This window comes from Salvia hispanica, chromosome 4, assembly GCF_023119035.1.
Source record: "Salvia hispanica cultivar TCC Black 2014 chromosome 4, UniMelb_Shisp_WGS_1.0, whole genome shotgun sequence".
Taxonomy (NCBI): domain Eukaryota; kingdom Viridiplantae; phylum Streptophyta; class Magnoliopsida; order Lamiales; family Lamiaceae; genus Salvia; species Salvia hispanica.
The window spans coordinates 26,316,011-26,330,234 of record NC_062968.1 but is presented as its reverse complement, the minus strand read 5'-3'; the positions used below and the strand labels follow the sequence as shown (position 1 = coordinate 26,330,234).

General features: G+C 33.0%; 2 protein-coding genes across 2 annotated transcripts; both read right to left on the bottom strand.

Moving 5' to 3' along the window:
* Window positions 1–2,970: 2,970 nt before the first annotated feature.
* On the bottom strand, window positions 2,971–4,626 carry LOC125217896 (40S ribosomal protein S18). The gene is made up of 4 exons (XM_048119467.1): window positions 4,508–4,626; window positions 4,251–4,411; window positions 3,350–3,538; window positions 2,971–3,264 (listed from the first exon to the last, which is right to left on the bottom strand). Exons 1-4 carry the CDS (start codon window positions 4,508–4,510, stop codon window positions 3,159–3,161), a joined length of 459 nt encoding a protein of 152 aa, XP_047975424.1. The 5' UTR covers window positions 4,511–4,626; the 3' UTR covers window positions 2,971–3,158.
* A 6,696-nt stretch (window positions 4,627–11,322) lies between these two features.
* LOC125221540 (40S ribosomal protein S24-1) lies at window positions 11,323–13,056 on the bottom strand. Its single transcript, XM_048123658.1, has 6 exons — window positions 12,938–13,056; window positions 12,730–12,805; window positions 12,580–12,621; window positions 11,979–12,149; window positions 11,605–11,691; window positions 11,323–11,531 (listed from the first exon to the last, which is right to left on the bottom strand). Exons 2-6 carry the CDS (start codon window positions 12,799–12,801, stop codon window positions 11,490–11,492), a joined length of 414 nt encoding a protein of 137 aa, XP_047979615.1. The 5' UTR covers window positions 12,802–12,805; window positions 12,938–13,056; the 3' UTR covers window positions 11,323–11,489.
* Window positions 13,057–14,224: the final 1,168 nt, after the last annotated feature.

Sequence of the window (14,224 nt, the reverse complement as noted above, 5' to 3'; positions counted from 1 at the left end):
GGCTAACTCAAAGGACACACGAGTTTATTAAGCTAAGCAAGCACATATGGGGATGAAATTAATTAAAGATCAAGTACGCAGCAAAGACATTATGGTGACAAAGATATAATCAGAGAACTACCAAGCAGATTTTTCTTTCACTTAGTGAAATGAATGGTAGTTCGATATATCTAGTATCAATACCTGCTTTGTGTATAAGTGGGAGAGTTTTTGGCAGTGGGTATACTCGAAAGCATGTTTTGTGTATAAGTGGAAGATTGTTAGGTTTGGTATACTGAAAAGCATGTTTCGAGCAAGTTTCGCTCGAATAGAATCTTGCTTGTATACGTAAAACTCTATAATCCACTTTTAACCCGATTCAGTATTATTCGAGCAGTCTCGCACGAATAGAATCACTATTATTATTACATTGTGTTTGCTTGTGCATTTATAAGATGTTTTACAAACATTTAAATGCATAAGAAGTAAACAAAGTCTAAGTCATTTTGCTTAGTAGACCGGTTGTGGGCGTCGTCCACTTTAAGGTAACACGGTCAAATCTATGCAATGCTTTGCAAAAGAAAAAGAAGAATTTCACAACCTAGATAGGCTTTGGCTACCTATCGTGAAAGGTTGCAATGTCAGTCCGCATATTTCTAAGCCTTACTAAAATAAGATGACATTGGTGTGGTATAGCACTGAACGGATCTAACAGCAAGACGTGTCTTTATGCTATCTACTGAAAGACTAGGTCTTGATAAAATATTATTTCTTAATCTACATATGTTAGCATTGAGCATACGGTATCGATTATGCACTACTTTGACTTATCAAATGGTGCGGGTTTTTCGCAACCCAATAATCCCGATATATTGGGTAGTGGTGATTAATATCTAGCGGTGCTAGGATTGCTATTATGTTGAAACATGCACGAGGTGAGTCTCGTTTGATAATGTCCTCAAGAGGAGCTCGAACAAGGTTTTATTATTCGGAAAACTGGCCAGTTGGAGTTTTATTACTCTATGAATAATAAATAAGTATTTCTTGCTAAGTCCACTCTTGAAATTAATAAGATATTAATTAATTAAGTCCATAGCAGACATTAATTAATTAATGGACATTTATATCTTAAGCACGGGAAATAAATAATAAATAACGGAAACCCGGATCACTTGTAATTTCGGATATGGATGGGGAGAGTTCAATATTACTTCTGTAGTGGCTGCTCGTAATATTCCAATATAAGCTTGTATTAAATTGTTGGTTCAATTTAATTAGTAAAAAGCTAATTGGGCGAGCCCATATCCAAAACCTTCCATATATCCCTGTCTGGGCCCAAAAGGAACTTAATATAAATAGGAGAATAAAGGAGATAGAATCATCACAATTTTCATACTTGAAATTTTTGAAATTTTCCCCCCCCAGCTGAAGGAGATTTCGATTTCTACTCCTTTTCCCAAAAGGATTTCTTCTCATCTTCTTTATTCGAGTCCTAGTATTTTGATAAGATCAGCCCACCCCCGATATCGAGATACAGTTCGGGAACCAGAGAGAAGATCCGTGGTCTAGTATTGAAGATCATCACGTGGAGAAGGCGCGAGCAATCGACGATTCTTTGGAGAATCAAATCGGTAACTCTAAACCGTAGAAATCATGTTTAGGATTTATTTTCTATGGGCATGAATTATTTGCGTTCTAGCATGCAATTATCTGTTTAACATGTGAATTGATTAATCGCATAATCGGTCAAATAGATCCGTGTCTGATTTATTTGTTTTGTACATGTCTTCTGCTGTGCAAGGGGCACCAAACCCCAACAAGAACCTCCAATTTCTTACTCCTACACACCACTTCTTTTGCTTTGCTGCTTTCTGAAATTATTAAGAATCAATTGTATTTTTTTCTTGGATAAAAAATTATGCTTGGGATAAGTCGTTGTCAGAATTGAAGATTCTGTGTTTTCATATCTGTTAAGAGCATGTGATTTTTTATAAATTGTTATTGTCTTGTTATCTACTTACAAGTCGCACCACATTTATTGTTCAATAGGAATAATTTGTTTTCTACAAAATTACTAGTAGTAATATATTTAACAATTAGACTAGTAGTTCATGTGCTCTGTTCTATTACATTTGGCTTCCTCGACAAATCATTGAAGTATAAAAGATTCTCAATTATATCATGATGACTTTTTTACTGGACAAACGTAATGCTATGTTGGTGCGCATGCGTATTTATTGGGATTTAGATGAATAATGATACATATAGGATATAGGAGTCTCATTTCTTTTTAGCACGATCTTTAAGAAATGTTAAGAAAAGTTAATGGAATATGAATCTCATTTGTATATATTAGTTTTAAATGATATATGAGTTAAATGAGTTAGTAGAATGTGGGGTCTCTTTAACATTTATAATAGTTATGAACTAGGATTCTTATTTGTGGACGGACCAAAATCAAAATAAACAGGAAGGAAAAATAGTAAAACAGTACGAGTTTTAATGAGACGGTGTGGTTGAGTATAAGAAACCAAAACAATTATGGCTAAATGGGATGATCATTTTTCCAATATCATCTAGTATTGGGCCACAGTTTTGGGCCTGTTAGAATTTCTGGCTACCCTATATTCATTTATTTTGTTTGGGCCCAGCAATGGACCATAATAAAGAAGTGGATATCAAAGTTTTTTTACCCAATTTTTTTTAATTTGATGTATTCTTTCTATAAAAATATATGCGGAATCAATATAAATTACAACTCAGCCATTAGCAAAGAATATGAAATTAGTAAAAATTATTTTACTGCAAGAAATCAGGCCATATATTATGTGAAAACAACATTATAATCCATAAACGTAGAGAAGTAATGAAATAAAAACAGCATTAATAAAATTCTTCGAGGAGTTTTAGCAAGGGGGACATTGCAACTAGAAATGGTAAACAATTGGCTAGATTAAATCCAACCAAAGCTTTCTCAAAATGCAAAATAAATTACTAACGACAAGTTCCTTCTTTAATTTGCCGAGTGTCTTTAAAAACCATGATCAAAATCAATATTGGAAGACAAACTTGGAATCCAAAACAAAGGTAAAGAAGTTGGTTCATGTAAATCTCTTGCAAAGCCTAAAACAAAACAAAGGTATCCATAGCAACAAGATATAGGTGATATGACAGCGCTCTTATCGCTTCTTTGAGACACCAACTGTCTTTCCCCGGCGACCGGTGGTCTTGGTGTGTTGTCCACGCACGCGGAGGCCCCAGTAGTGACGGAGACCACGATGGTTTCTGAAAGCAGTGCGCGCAGAAACCAATTAGATATATAAGTGAAGAGCTGGATAAATACTAAGATATGTCAAGTCTAGAATCACACCTGATCTTCTTCAATCGCTCAAGATCATCTCTGAGCTTCATGTCCAGGGCGTTGGATGTCACCTGGGAAAACTTGCCATCCTTGTAATCCTTCTTCCTGTTCAAAAACCAGTCAGGGATCTTGAACTGGCGGGGGTTCGCAACAATAACCATCAAGCTGTCGATTTCAGCAGCAGAGAGTTCACCAGCCCTGCAAAAGAGGATGATAGTTCAGATTGCTTGCAAATTGCACAACACAAAGTCGACGAAACGAAGACATGCCAAGCATACCAACAATGGCAATAAGTACACAGACAACAAAGTAGAGGAATGTAGAAAGTTTAAGAAAACTTGATTAGAACATAGATAAATCAATAGCAAAAATTTTGAAGCATTTGAAAATAACCCTGTCCCTAAACAGGTAGAATTATCTATAGTCCACCTAGATTAAAATTGTACTAGAAGTTTTTTTTTTAATGGGAATAAGTTTTCAAAATCCATTGCAATGTTTTTAGAATAGAGGAATCACAACTATCTATAATCAATTAGCAGAAAACAACAACCAAAATGCCTAAACCCTATGAGCTCTCAATGCAATAGATGGCAAAACTGACAACATACAGCTTTAAAATTGAACAAAGTTCAAATGAAAACCTATTAGTGGTGCAGCAATGTAGTATCAAATTAGTATCAGTCATAACAACATCATCATCATCAACGCATTTAAATTATCTCCACATTAGACAACACAATAAATCGCAACATAAAATCAATCATTAAATTCATTCAGCAATGCGAATGATATTCCAATAGGAGAAAAATTGAGAGTGAAAATCAGTAATTAATCCTTAATTCGACCTAATCTTAGCACAAACACAGAAACACAGAGAGTTAGCAAAGTATGGAGAAAGAGAAAGGCAGACCTCTTATTCATGTCAATATCGGCCTTTTTGCAGACGATGTTGGCGAAACGGCGACCAATACCCTTGATCGAGGTCATGGCGAACATAATCTTCTGCTTTCCATCAACGTTCGTGTTCTGCACACGCAGAATGTGCTGGAAATCTTCGTTTGCAACGAGAGACTGCAGCTCGAAAATCGCAAACAATTAGTCGTAAATCAAAAGGATTAAACAATTGCACAGAAAAACGATAGCAGTGAATTAGCTCGAGGAACACACCATTTTTGGATTAGGAATCGAGCAACTTCGTTCTTCGACGGCCGATCTGCTCTGAGCGGGTTTGGAAGAAGGAAAAGCCCTAATTTGGTTTTTTCTTTTATAGGCGAAGGACCTGGAAATAATTGCACTTTTGCCCCCATAGTTAAACTAAACTGCAGTTTCTTTTCTTCTATTAAAATATAAATAGAAAATTTTAAAGTAAATTTTAAATTACATTTAAAATTAAATTAAAGTAAATTAGCTATAATCGGAAATTCTGAAAATTTGTCTTTTGTTGTCATAAAAATAAGTTTGATTGCTCACAAACGTAACACTATTGTTTTATCATCTAATTTTTGTTGGCTAATACTTTGGTTCATCTAAATCCAAATGTATGAAAATTAAGGTTATTAGTTTTCTAATGATGCTCATAATATTAGTTTTAACCATCAAAAGTAATCTTAAGTTTCTTGAATATTAGTATATCACATTAAGTTTTTATTTATCTTTTTAATAAAAAAAATAGAATTACACATAATGTACCACTGGAAAGGTATTGTCGAGATTTTTCCCACCGAACTAAAATCGATATTGGTCGATGAAATTTCAAATTATGGTGATTTTTAGAAAATTAAAATTTACTGTATTTTTAAAATTTAAAAATGAGTTTGTATAAATATAGTACTCCCTCCGTCCCATATTTGGAGTCACTTATTGTTATAGCTCGGGTTTTAAGAAAGAGTTGAAGTGTGCAATAAATGAAGTGAGATGGTGGAGTGTGTAATAAATAAAGTGAGATGGTGGAGTTGGTTGAAGGTGGGTCCCTTTTGACTTTTGATTTATGTTTTGATTTATTTTAATGTAGATAATGACATTTTTATGTAATTTTGATGAAGAATGAGATAAAATTGTATGACCAAATATAGAAAATTCTAAATGTGACTTTTAAACTGGGACGGACTTTTATGACAAAAAGTGACTATTAATCTGGGACGGAGGGAGTACTATATCGAGAATAACTTAATAAAACTAGTATTTTGATAACACTGAAATTCAAACAAGGAATTATGAGAGTTCTCATTATGATCCATTGGGCAAGATTGGTTTAGGGGTGGTTCGGTACGGTATACCGTACCGGGAGTGTCATACCGTATACCGTACCGAAAGTTACGGTCTGACAAAAACCATACCGATACCGTGCCGTAAGTTTCGGTATACCGGAAATTCGGTATGGTAGTTTTCCATACCGTTACCATACCGTGTTATCGATATACCGTACCGCATTTCGGTATACCGAACTACGATATGGCATTCCGATATACCGTTATACCGTGTTTTGCGGTACGGCATACCGTTATACCATTATACCGTGAAAAAATCTATTATATCCAAAATATTAAAAAAAAATCTAGTTTTAGACTACTTAAAAAAATAGGGTTCCCAATTTTGATTCTTTTATTTTTGTATAATAAAAATTCTTATTTTTTAAAATTTAGTTTAAATATAACATATAGGGGTGCATTAGGGTCCTTACACCCTCTTAGTCTTAAACACAGCACTAATATCATCCATTGGATGATAGTTTCGGATGGTGGAGATTTAAAATCAGTTTGGTACATTAATCCTATTTTCGGATACATTACTGGGGCAAATTCGGTATCACACAATAATGTGTGGCAGTTTCAAAACTGCAAGTCCGATAATTAAGCGAGATAGATTGAGCGACAATTCACATATCAATCTCTCTTCCTCATTCCACTCTCTTTCATCAATCACGTCTCTCTCACTTCCCTCTCTTCCCAAATCCTAACCGCGGCGTTTTTTTATCCAGAGAGCAAAACAAACACTGACTGAAGCAGCAAACATGACTACAAATCGAACTAAAGCAAACTTTTGTCTTTTTGTCATCATTCGATGGTCACTTTTGTTGTGTAGTCGCAAACAGAAGTAGTCGTTTTTATCATATGCCCTAAATCAGGTAACAATTACGATAAAAAAGCGATGAGTGGGTAACATTTTTGGTCGCGATTCATTACTTTTTTCATTAATTGAAGTTTTTGCTACGTGTTTTTAGTTGTTCTACTAGTATTAGTTTATTTTATAGTTACTAGTTTAGTGATTGATATCGATTTTTGGATTTTTGTTGAATTAATTTTTTTCACAGAATGTAAGGTGCGATTTTGTGTATATAGTGTAATTTAGGTTTATGTGTTTAGGTTTTAGTTCTTCATTAATTCAAGTATTTGCTTGATAAATCTACATGGGTAACTACTAAGTTTTGCGCTTAAATAGCTTTTCTGTCAAAATTGTTTCTTGATAGTGTAAGTTAAGCAGTGCAGTGCATAATTGTGTATTTATGTGAAATTGCGAAGGGTACATTATACGCTTCATAATGGTACATTATCTGCTTTCGTCAGGCTGTGATACATTATGTAGGCAAATGTTTACATTATTTTCGACTAATGTGCTACATTATTTTGTATTTTAGTATGATCTGTGAGATTAATTCACTTTTTAAAGTTCTTTATGAGGGTACATTATCTGTTTACATTAGGTTGTGATACATTATTTAGGCGGATTTTTTAAATTATTATCTACTACTATGCTGCATTATTATGTGTTTTAGTATGGTATGTTACATTAATACATTTTTTGAGTTGACATTTAATGTACATGTTTAATAGTAAGTGATGTACCTGTGTAAGGATTTAATGTGTACATTAATTAGTTATGCATTGATACATTATTCAGTTTTATGTGTACATCAAGGCTTCTAATTTGCAGTATCATATTACATCTATTATTTTGATCTGTGCGATTTTTATTCTACATTTATATGTTGTGTTATTAGTCATTCAATTTACATCTAGACTAATAAATGTAGGCTTATCTTATTAGAATCAAAGTGGACAATGCCTGGCTTCGATGATGACTTTGATGAAGACATTCTCCTTTCATTTATACACCAATTTCTGGAGGAAATGACTGCAGATAGAGAGGTTGGGCGTGTTGCCATGTCAAAGCGTTTACATTGTTTATAATATTCATATTTTCATTGTTAATAATTTACATGTTTTAATGTACAATTTGACTTTTTTACATTAATTAATGATAGCATTGTGTGTAGTATACAATTGTACCTTATTTATTGTATAAATAGTACATTAATTGTATAAAAACGCATACATTATTTATTAAGTATGTTGGTAATGTATATACAGGGGACAATAATGTAACGCATCATTACATAGTAATGTACCATTGTAATAGAATAATTGGAATAGGTACATACACGTCATAGCTAATGTAGTGATTCACTTGTAAATAATGTGCGAAACCTCATAAATAATGTAGAATAATGTACATAAAATACATAAATAATGTAGTCATTCACTAGTGAATATTTTACGAAAACTCATTAATAATGTAATCATTCAGTAGTAAATAATGTAGATGTCAAAGCAGTCTGTTAGAAACAATATGTTTGGAAAAATAAACAAAATATATCAAGATTTTTTTTCCCCTTGCGCTTCTCCTTGCCCATCTCCGTATGTTTTTTTGGACATGGATCTCAAATCATGATGGCACATAGCACAACATGTCCTACACTTTCGTAGTGGTCTCCTCGCCTCCTTTATAGCATCTTCCCTCTGAGAGATCATGAGAGTAGCATCTGTACACAAAAAACAAATATAATTGTCACCAACATAATCCAAAACAGTATACATTATACAATTACTTTTGTACATTATTCCCTGTTATGCATGTATATTATAAGACTATATTCGTACATTATTTTCTGTATAAAATCCAACACACATTAGAAAGCGAAATTTTATGCATGAGTTGGAAATATGCTCTCGCCCCATGGATTACTAAGCCCAATGAGAATGATTCTAACTCTCTGACATTGATGATGGTTTTGTTTGTGAGTCGGTAGTACAACCTAGCCACATGGATTGCTAAACCCAGAGGATATGGATTCAACTCTCGCCAAACATTAAATACTTACATATGTACATCATTTAGTACTACGCATATACATTAAAGGTCACTTGACGTACATTATTTAGTTCTACTTAGCCTAAACATTATTCCCTGAAACACGTACATTACTAGACATTAAGCGTACATTATTTACAGTACCCATGTACTTCATAATATTATATTCCATCATTAATTTCACACTTCTCGCTGCAAATTTGTAAATTAACATGAAATATCAAACAACAATGAAAGGTACAGAACAAAAACAGAGAATTATGGTCTACTCACATAGTTTAGTTGATTAAATACATAAAAATAGTTCAACTTTGAAGAAGTTTGAATTGTTCGAATTGATTGAATAAAAAAAAAATTTCTACGCCCAACATATCTTGAATTGTTCAATACTGTTCGAATACTTTGAATACAACAAGAATCATATACTATGAATAAATACATATCTTCTTCCATCGTTGAATAACACAGGATGATATGACAGAAAATAGTTAATCAATTGGTTGATATTTCTGCAGAGTTCGAGAGTTGTTCGAATTGTTTGGGAGACGACAACGATGAAATCCTTCTCAGAACGACGCAACCAAATATTCACAGTGAATTATTATTTATTAATTGTGGAAAGGAAATTTGCAGAATTAATATTCGGCCGGTTCCGGTTCTAACCGGACCGGTTGACCGGTTAACCGGTTTTAAATTTTCATAAATTCAAAAACCGGAACCGGAACCGGAACCGATCGGTTCCGATTTGGAACCGGCCGGTTAAGAACCGGTCGATTCCGGTTCCGAACCGGAACCGATGTGTAATTTTAATCCGAATTTATTTATAATTTTAAATAGTTCAATACTAAAAAAATAATAATCCAACATCTAGAATTATAACAAATAATACCTAAAAATTAAAATAAATACACAAAATACAAACCAACAATACAATAATATTCATATATGGATAAGAGTGATGCCAAGTGTAGTAGGTCGGGTCGGACTATTTTATGTTAGCAATTTTTTACTAATACAAAAATAGGAGTTCTAAACTTTAGCAATTTTTTTAAAAAAAATGAGTTTTAAAATTGAATTTCATTTTCCCTTTTTTGGCTAAATATAGTATTCATTGGAATTTCCAATACTAATTGATATTGTTGTGACTATTTGGTTTATACTGGAACACTTAATAAATTATTCACAAATATGTTAAAATTGTATGTTAAATGAATTGTTACATAAATTTGTAATAAATATATCATATGAAATGATATTGTATTTGTATAAGTTCTTTTGAAAACTAAAAACAAACTTATGATGTTCTACTCATTGTAGTTAGTTCATAAAAAATGGATTAGGAAAATAATTATAGATTCAAAGTATCACAGATTAAACATTTAAATCTAAAAATTACTCAATGTTTCAAACTATTTTACTTTAATTCAAAATTAATTCAATAAATTAGATTTTTTAGCATATTAAATTAAAAAAAATAAAATTGAATTATAATCCGGTTCCCGGTTAGGAACCGGTCGGTTCCGGTTCCGAACCGGAACCGGTGTTATTTAAAAAGTTGGAACCGGTACCGGAACCGGAACCGGATTTTCCGGTTCCGGTTCCTCAATTAACCGGTCGGTTCCGGTTCCGATTCCGGTTAACCGAGAACCGGAGAACCGTTTAAGCACCTCTACTAGACATTAAGCGTACATTATTTACAGTACCCATGTACTTCATAATATTATATTCCATCATTAATTTCACACTTCTCGCTGCAAATTTGTAAATTAACATGAAATATCAAACAACAATGAAAGGTACAGAACAAAAACAGAGAATTATGGTCTACTCACATAGTTTAGTTGATTAAATACATAAAAATAGTTCAACTTTGAAGAAGTTTGAATTGTTCGAATTGATTGAATACAAAAAAAAATTTCTACTCCCAACATATCTTGAATTGTTCAATACTGTTCGAATACTTTGAATACAACAAGAATCATATACTATGAATAAATACATACCTTCTTCCATCGTTGAATAACACAGGATGATATGACAGAAAATAGTTAATCAATTGGTTGATATTTCTGCAGAGTTCGAGAGTTGTTCGAATTGTTTGGGAGACGACAACAATGAAATCCTTCTCAGAACGACGCAACCAAATATTCACAGTGAATTATTATTTCTTAATTGTGGAAAGGAAATTTGCAGAATTAATATTGAAGCGTGATTTTTGGGAAACGCATAACTGCCTATTTTTTTGACTTCCTTTCATACCCTTTTGTAATTTTTAAATTAATATTTTAATTCCATCTGGCTTTATTGTTAACCATTGGATGAACAAAATCGTGTGGATGTTATTAGTTTTATGTTTAAGTAATATTTAGTGTAAGGATGTGAATACATCCCTATAAATATATATTTATATATTATATATATCAATCCGTGTACCGGTATACCACGGTATACCGAAGCATCGGTATATACCGAATCTTCGGTATACCGGTATATACCGGCATACCGAATCTTCAGTATACCGCGGTATACAACGGAATGGGAAATTTAATACCGTTATCATACCGATCTCTATCGGGTATACCGAAAAAACGGTATTTTTGATATTTTTTCGGTACGATAAGTCCAGTATTTCGGTATAATTCCCCAGCCCTAGATTGGTTATTATGAGAGCCTCCAACAAATAAGAGAAAATAAAAAAAAAACAAACTCTTTATGCAAATTTAAAATCCATGAAATATGTCGACAGAGTATACCAAAAAACATTGAACTTTAGCAATCTTTCATAATTTTGATAGACAAATATCATTAATAACTGTTTGCAACATACGATTATGTGTAAAGAAAATACTCTGATGATATTGATAAAGCAAGAGTTGGAGACTTTAAGTAGCAATCCAAAAATATTGTGCCGGTTTAACACATTAAACGAGTAGCTAAATTAACTCTACGACAAAACAAAAATATACTGTCACAACTCCAGAAGAAAAAAAGTGAAATACACTTATTTCTTCTTGCCAGCCTTAGCAGCATCTCCGGCTTTGGTCTGCAAAAAAAATACAGCACAATTAGCACACGAAAAGGTACAGCAATTTAGTTGAAGGGATAAAATACCCCACCTTCTTAACACCACGGATTTTCTTTGCCCTATTCTTCCTTTCCTTCATCTGCTTCCTTGATTTCTCAATCTTGGTGTCAAGACCATTCTGCAAACAAAAATGTCCACATGTAAACATGTATCCGAATAATGAAAACAGCAAGTAGTGTGAACTTCACAACCATAGAGGTTATTCAGATAATCTGTTCATAATGGTGAGCAATGATGGGAGCAGCAACAGATTGAGTATTAACTGAACATCTGGCCAATGTGTCATTGTCTAATCAGTCGATACGGAGTATTAAGAACATATCATACATGAATAAAATGCTTGACAAAATGTAACAACAGTTTGAACTAGACATACAAATAAAGTGAATAAAGCGAGGCTGTTACCCTGATTAGCCTGTACTTAGGCTCGAATTTCTTAGCATTCTCAACAGAATCATATATCAAGCCAAAACCAGTAGATTTTCCACCACCAAAGTGGGTCCTGAACTTGAATACAAAGATGGCATTTGTGTCCTTAACCTCGTACATCCTTGCCAACTTCTCCTTCAACTCAGCCTAAGGCAATAATGAAATAGAGAACTAAGTGAACAAAAAATATTTGGGGAAAAGGGGATGAAAAGGTAAATGGTATCATATTCATACTATCAATTATTTGTCAGCAAAAAGGAAAAACACAGCAAACAGAAATAAATGGCATACATACTTATTAGGTTACCCAAGCTCATAGATTTGATCAAACACTACCAAAGTAACTTTATGGGCAATATCACAATATTAGTGCGTATAAATATTTTACTTCACAGCCCCAATAGTTTAATCCTAATTTCAGTGGATGGGAAGAACATTGCACTATTGATTAAAACATTGGTAAGAACAGAGAATTGTAAATTATAACTTTGCTACAGGTGAATCAATTATGCCAAAAAGGTCATATGATCAATTGAAAAGTAAAAAACAGAAAAGAATAAATTAAAGCAGAACACACCTTAGAAACATTGGCCCTTCCTGGATGCAAGACATCAATGATCTACAATCAGAAACAGAAAACAGAAATTCAAAACACAGTGAGCGAAACTGCGACGAGTCAATTACCAAAAAAAAAGGCAAAAACGGAGCTAAAATTGGCAATACAGACAAATTGCTTCCTGGAGAGGAGACGGTTGGTCATGAACTTCCTGGTCCTGATAGTAACTGCCTTGTCCGCCATTTTGCTGTAACAAAGAGGAAATATTAACCTAATTCACCTCGATTTGATTTCAAACTGAATGGAGAAGACTATCTACGTATTTAACAACGCAATACTAAACGGAAAAATGTGAGCGACAGAGAATTCGAGAGATTACGGTATGGTTGAAGCTGAGATGCGTCGTTCCCTGCTAGCGAGGCGTTTCTGCGTTGAATGAAGGCGAGAGCTTTAACCCTAGGGTTTTGTAGTTCATATCTATTGCTTCTGGCCTCAATTGGGCCCAAATCTTGATGGAGTATTTTTTTTAATATCTCATTATGGGCTTTAGATTTAGCCCAATTTTAACTTTGTTGTTCATACTATTTTTGCATTGGTAAATGGTAACCTAATGGTAAAAGGAATAGTAAATACAGTTGTATAATTTCATTTTTATAGTCATTTTAGTTTAAATATTATTCATGGATATTATTTAACCTCAATCAATTATGGAGTACTACAAGATTTTACGTAGTATTGGTTTAATTGATTTTGCGTGTTAAGTGAAAAAAATAATTTGACTAACCTAAATATTCCTATTAGTTTCGAACCGAAAATCATTTTTTTGAAATAAAGTTGATACGAACCATTTTCTTATTGTGTATGTTTCGAAAAATTACTTAGGCACAACATCTTCAATCCATGATACAAATAGTCTTTTTTTATTTAAGGTGTAGCAATTAATTAAAGTTTTTTACATGTAATCAATTTGATTTAACTACCATAATATTTTAAATGGAAGCTATATAATGTGCGCATATGCATGTGAAATTTGACAAATGACAACTATAACCAAATCTTCAATAATTGATTCTAAAAATTCACCACGTATTGTATCTCTGTCAATATCAGTTTAATAAAATCCAGCCAACTAACCAACAAAAATATGCATATGTTAAATAAAAATATGAAATTGGTGTTATAGCAACTTATTTCTGTACACCAGTAACATCACTAAAATCAAACAAACTAACTACAATGTAGAAAAAATTAACAAGTAATACTATTAAGCATTTGAATATCTAAGTAAAGTTTGCATCCGAATCAACCAGCAGCGTCCACAGCGCGTGCACGTCTTCGCACGAACACGACTTCACATCCTCGTACAATACATATATCCCACGCCCTAAAACAACAAACACACTTTTCTATATTTAATTTGTTACAAGTACAGAAGCAGTTTAGAATATACCCATCAACCAAGAAACAAAAAAAAACATTATAAATCCGAACATAACAACACAATGTATATAAGAGGAAGAAAATAATATTTTTTAAGTAAACTTACGCGTTCTTCGGGTTTCCCGGAATCTACCCCAGAATTTCTTCAACGGGGAAAGAAGAGAATGAAACCATGCCATCACTATAAGGAGAGGAGAGACCCTTTTTCTTCTCCACTTTTGTTTCA

Coding starts and splice junctions, on each gene's coding strand:
- LOC125217896 (XM_048119467.1), bottom strand. Junction 3,539..4,250: donor GATATTGACATGAATAAGAG/GTCTGCCTTTCT, acceptor CCTCTTTTGCAG/GGCTGGTGAACTCTCTGCTG. Junction 3,265..3,349: donor GAGCGATTGAAGAAGATCAG/GTGTGATTCTAG, acceptor CACTGCTTTCAG/AAACCATCGTGGTCTCCGTC.
- LOC125221540 (XM_048123658.1), bottom strand. CDS start 12,801: ATGGCGGACAAGGCAGTTACTATCAGGACCAGGAAGTTCATGACCAAC. Junction 11,692..11,978: donor CTAAGTACAGGCTAATCAGG/GTAACAGCCTCG, acceptor TTTTGTTTGCAG/AATGGTCTTGACACCAAGAT. Junction 11,532..11,604: donor AAATCCGTGGTGTTAAGAAG/GTGGGGTATTTT, acceptor TTTTTTTTGCAG/ACCAAAGCCGGAGATGCTGC.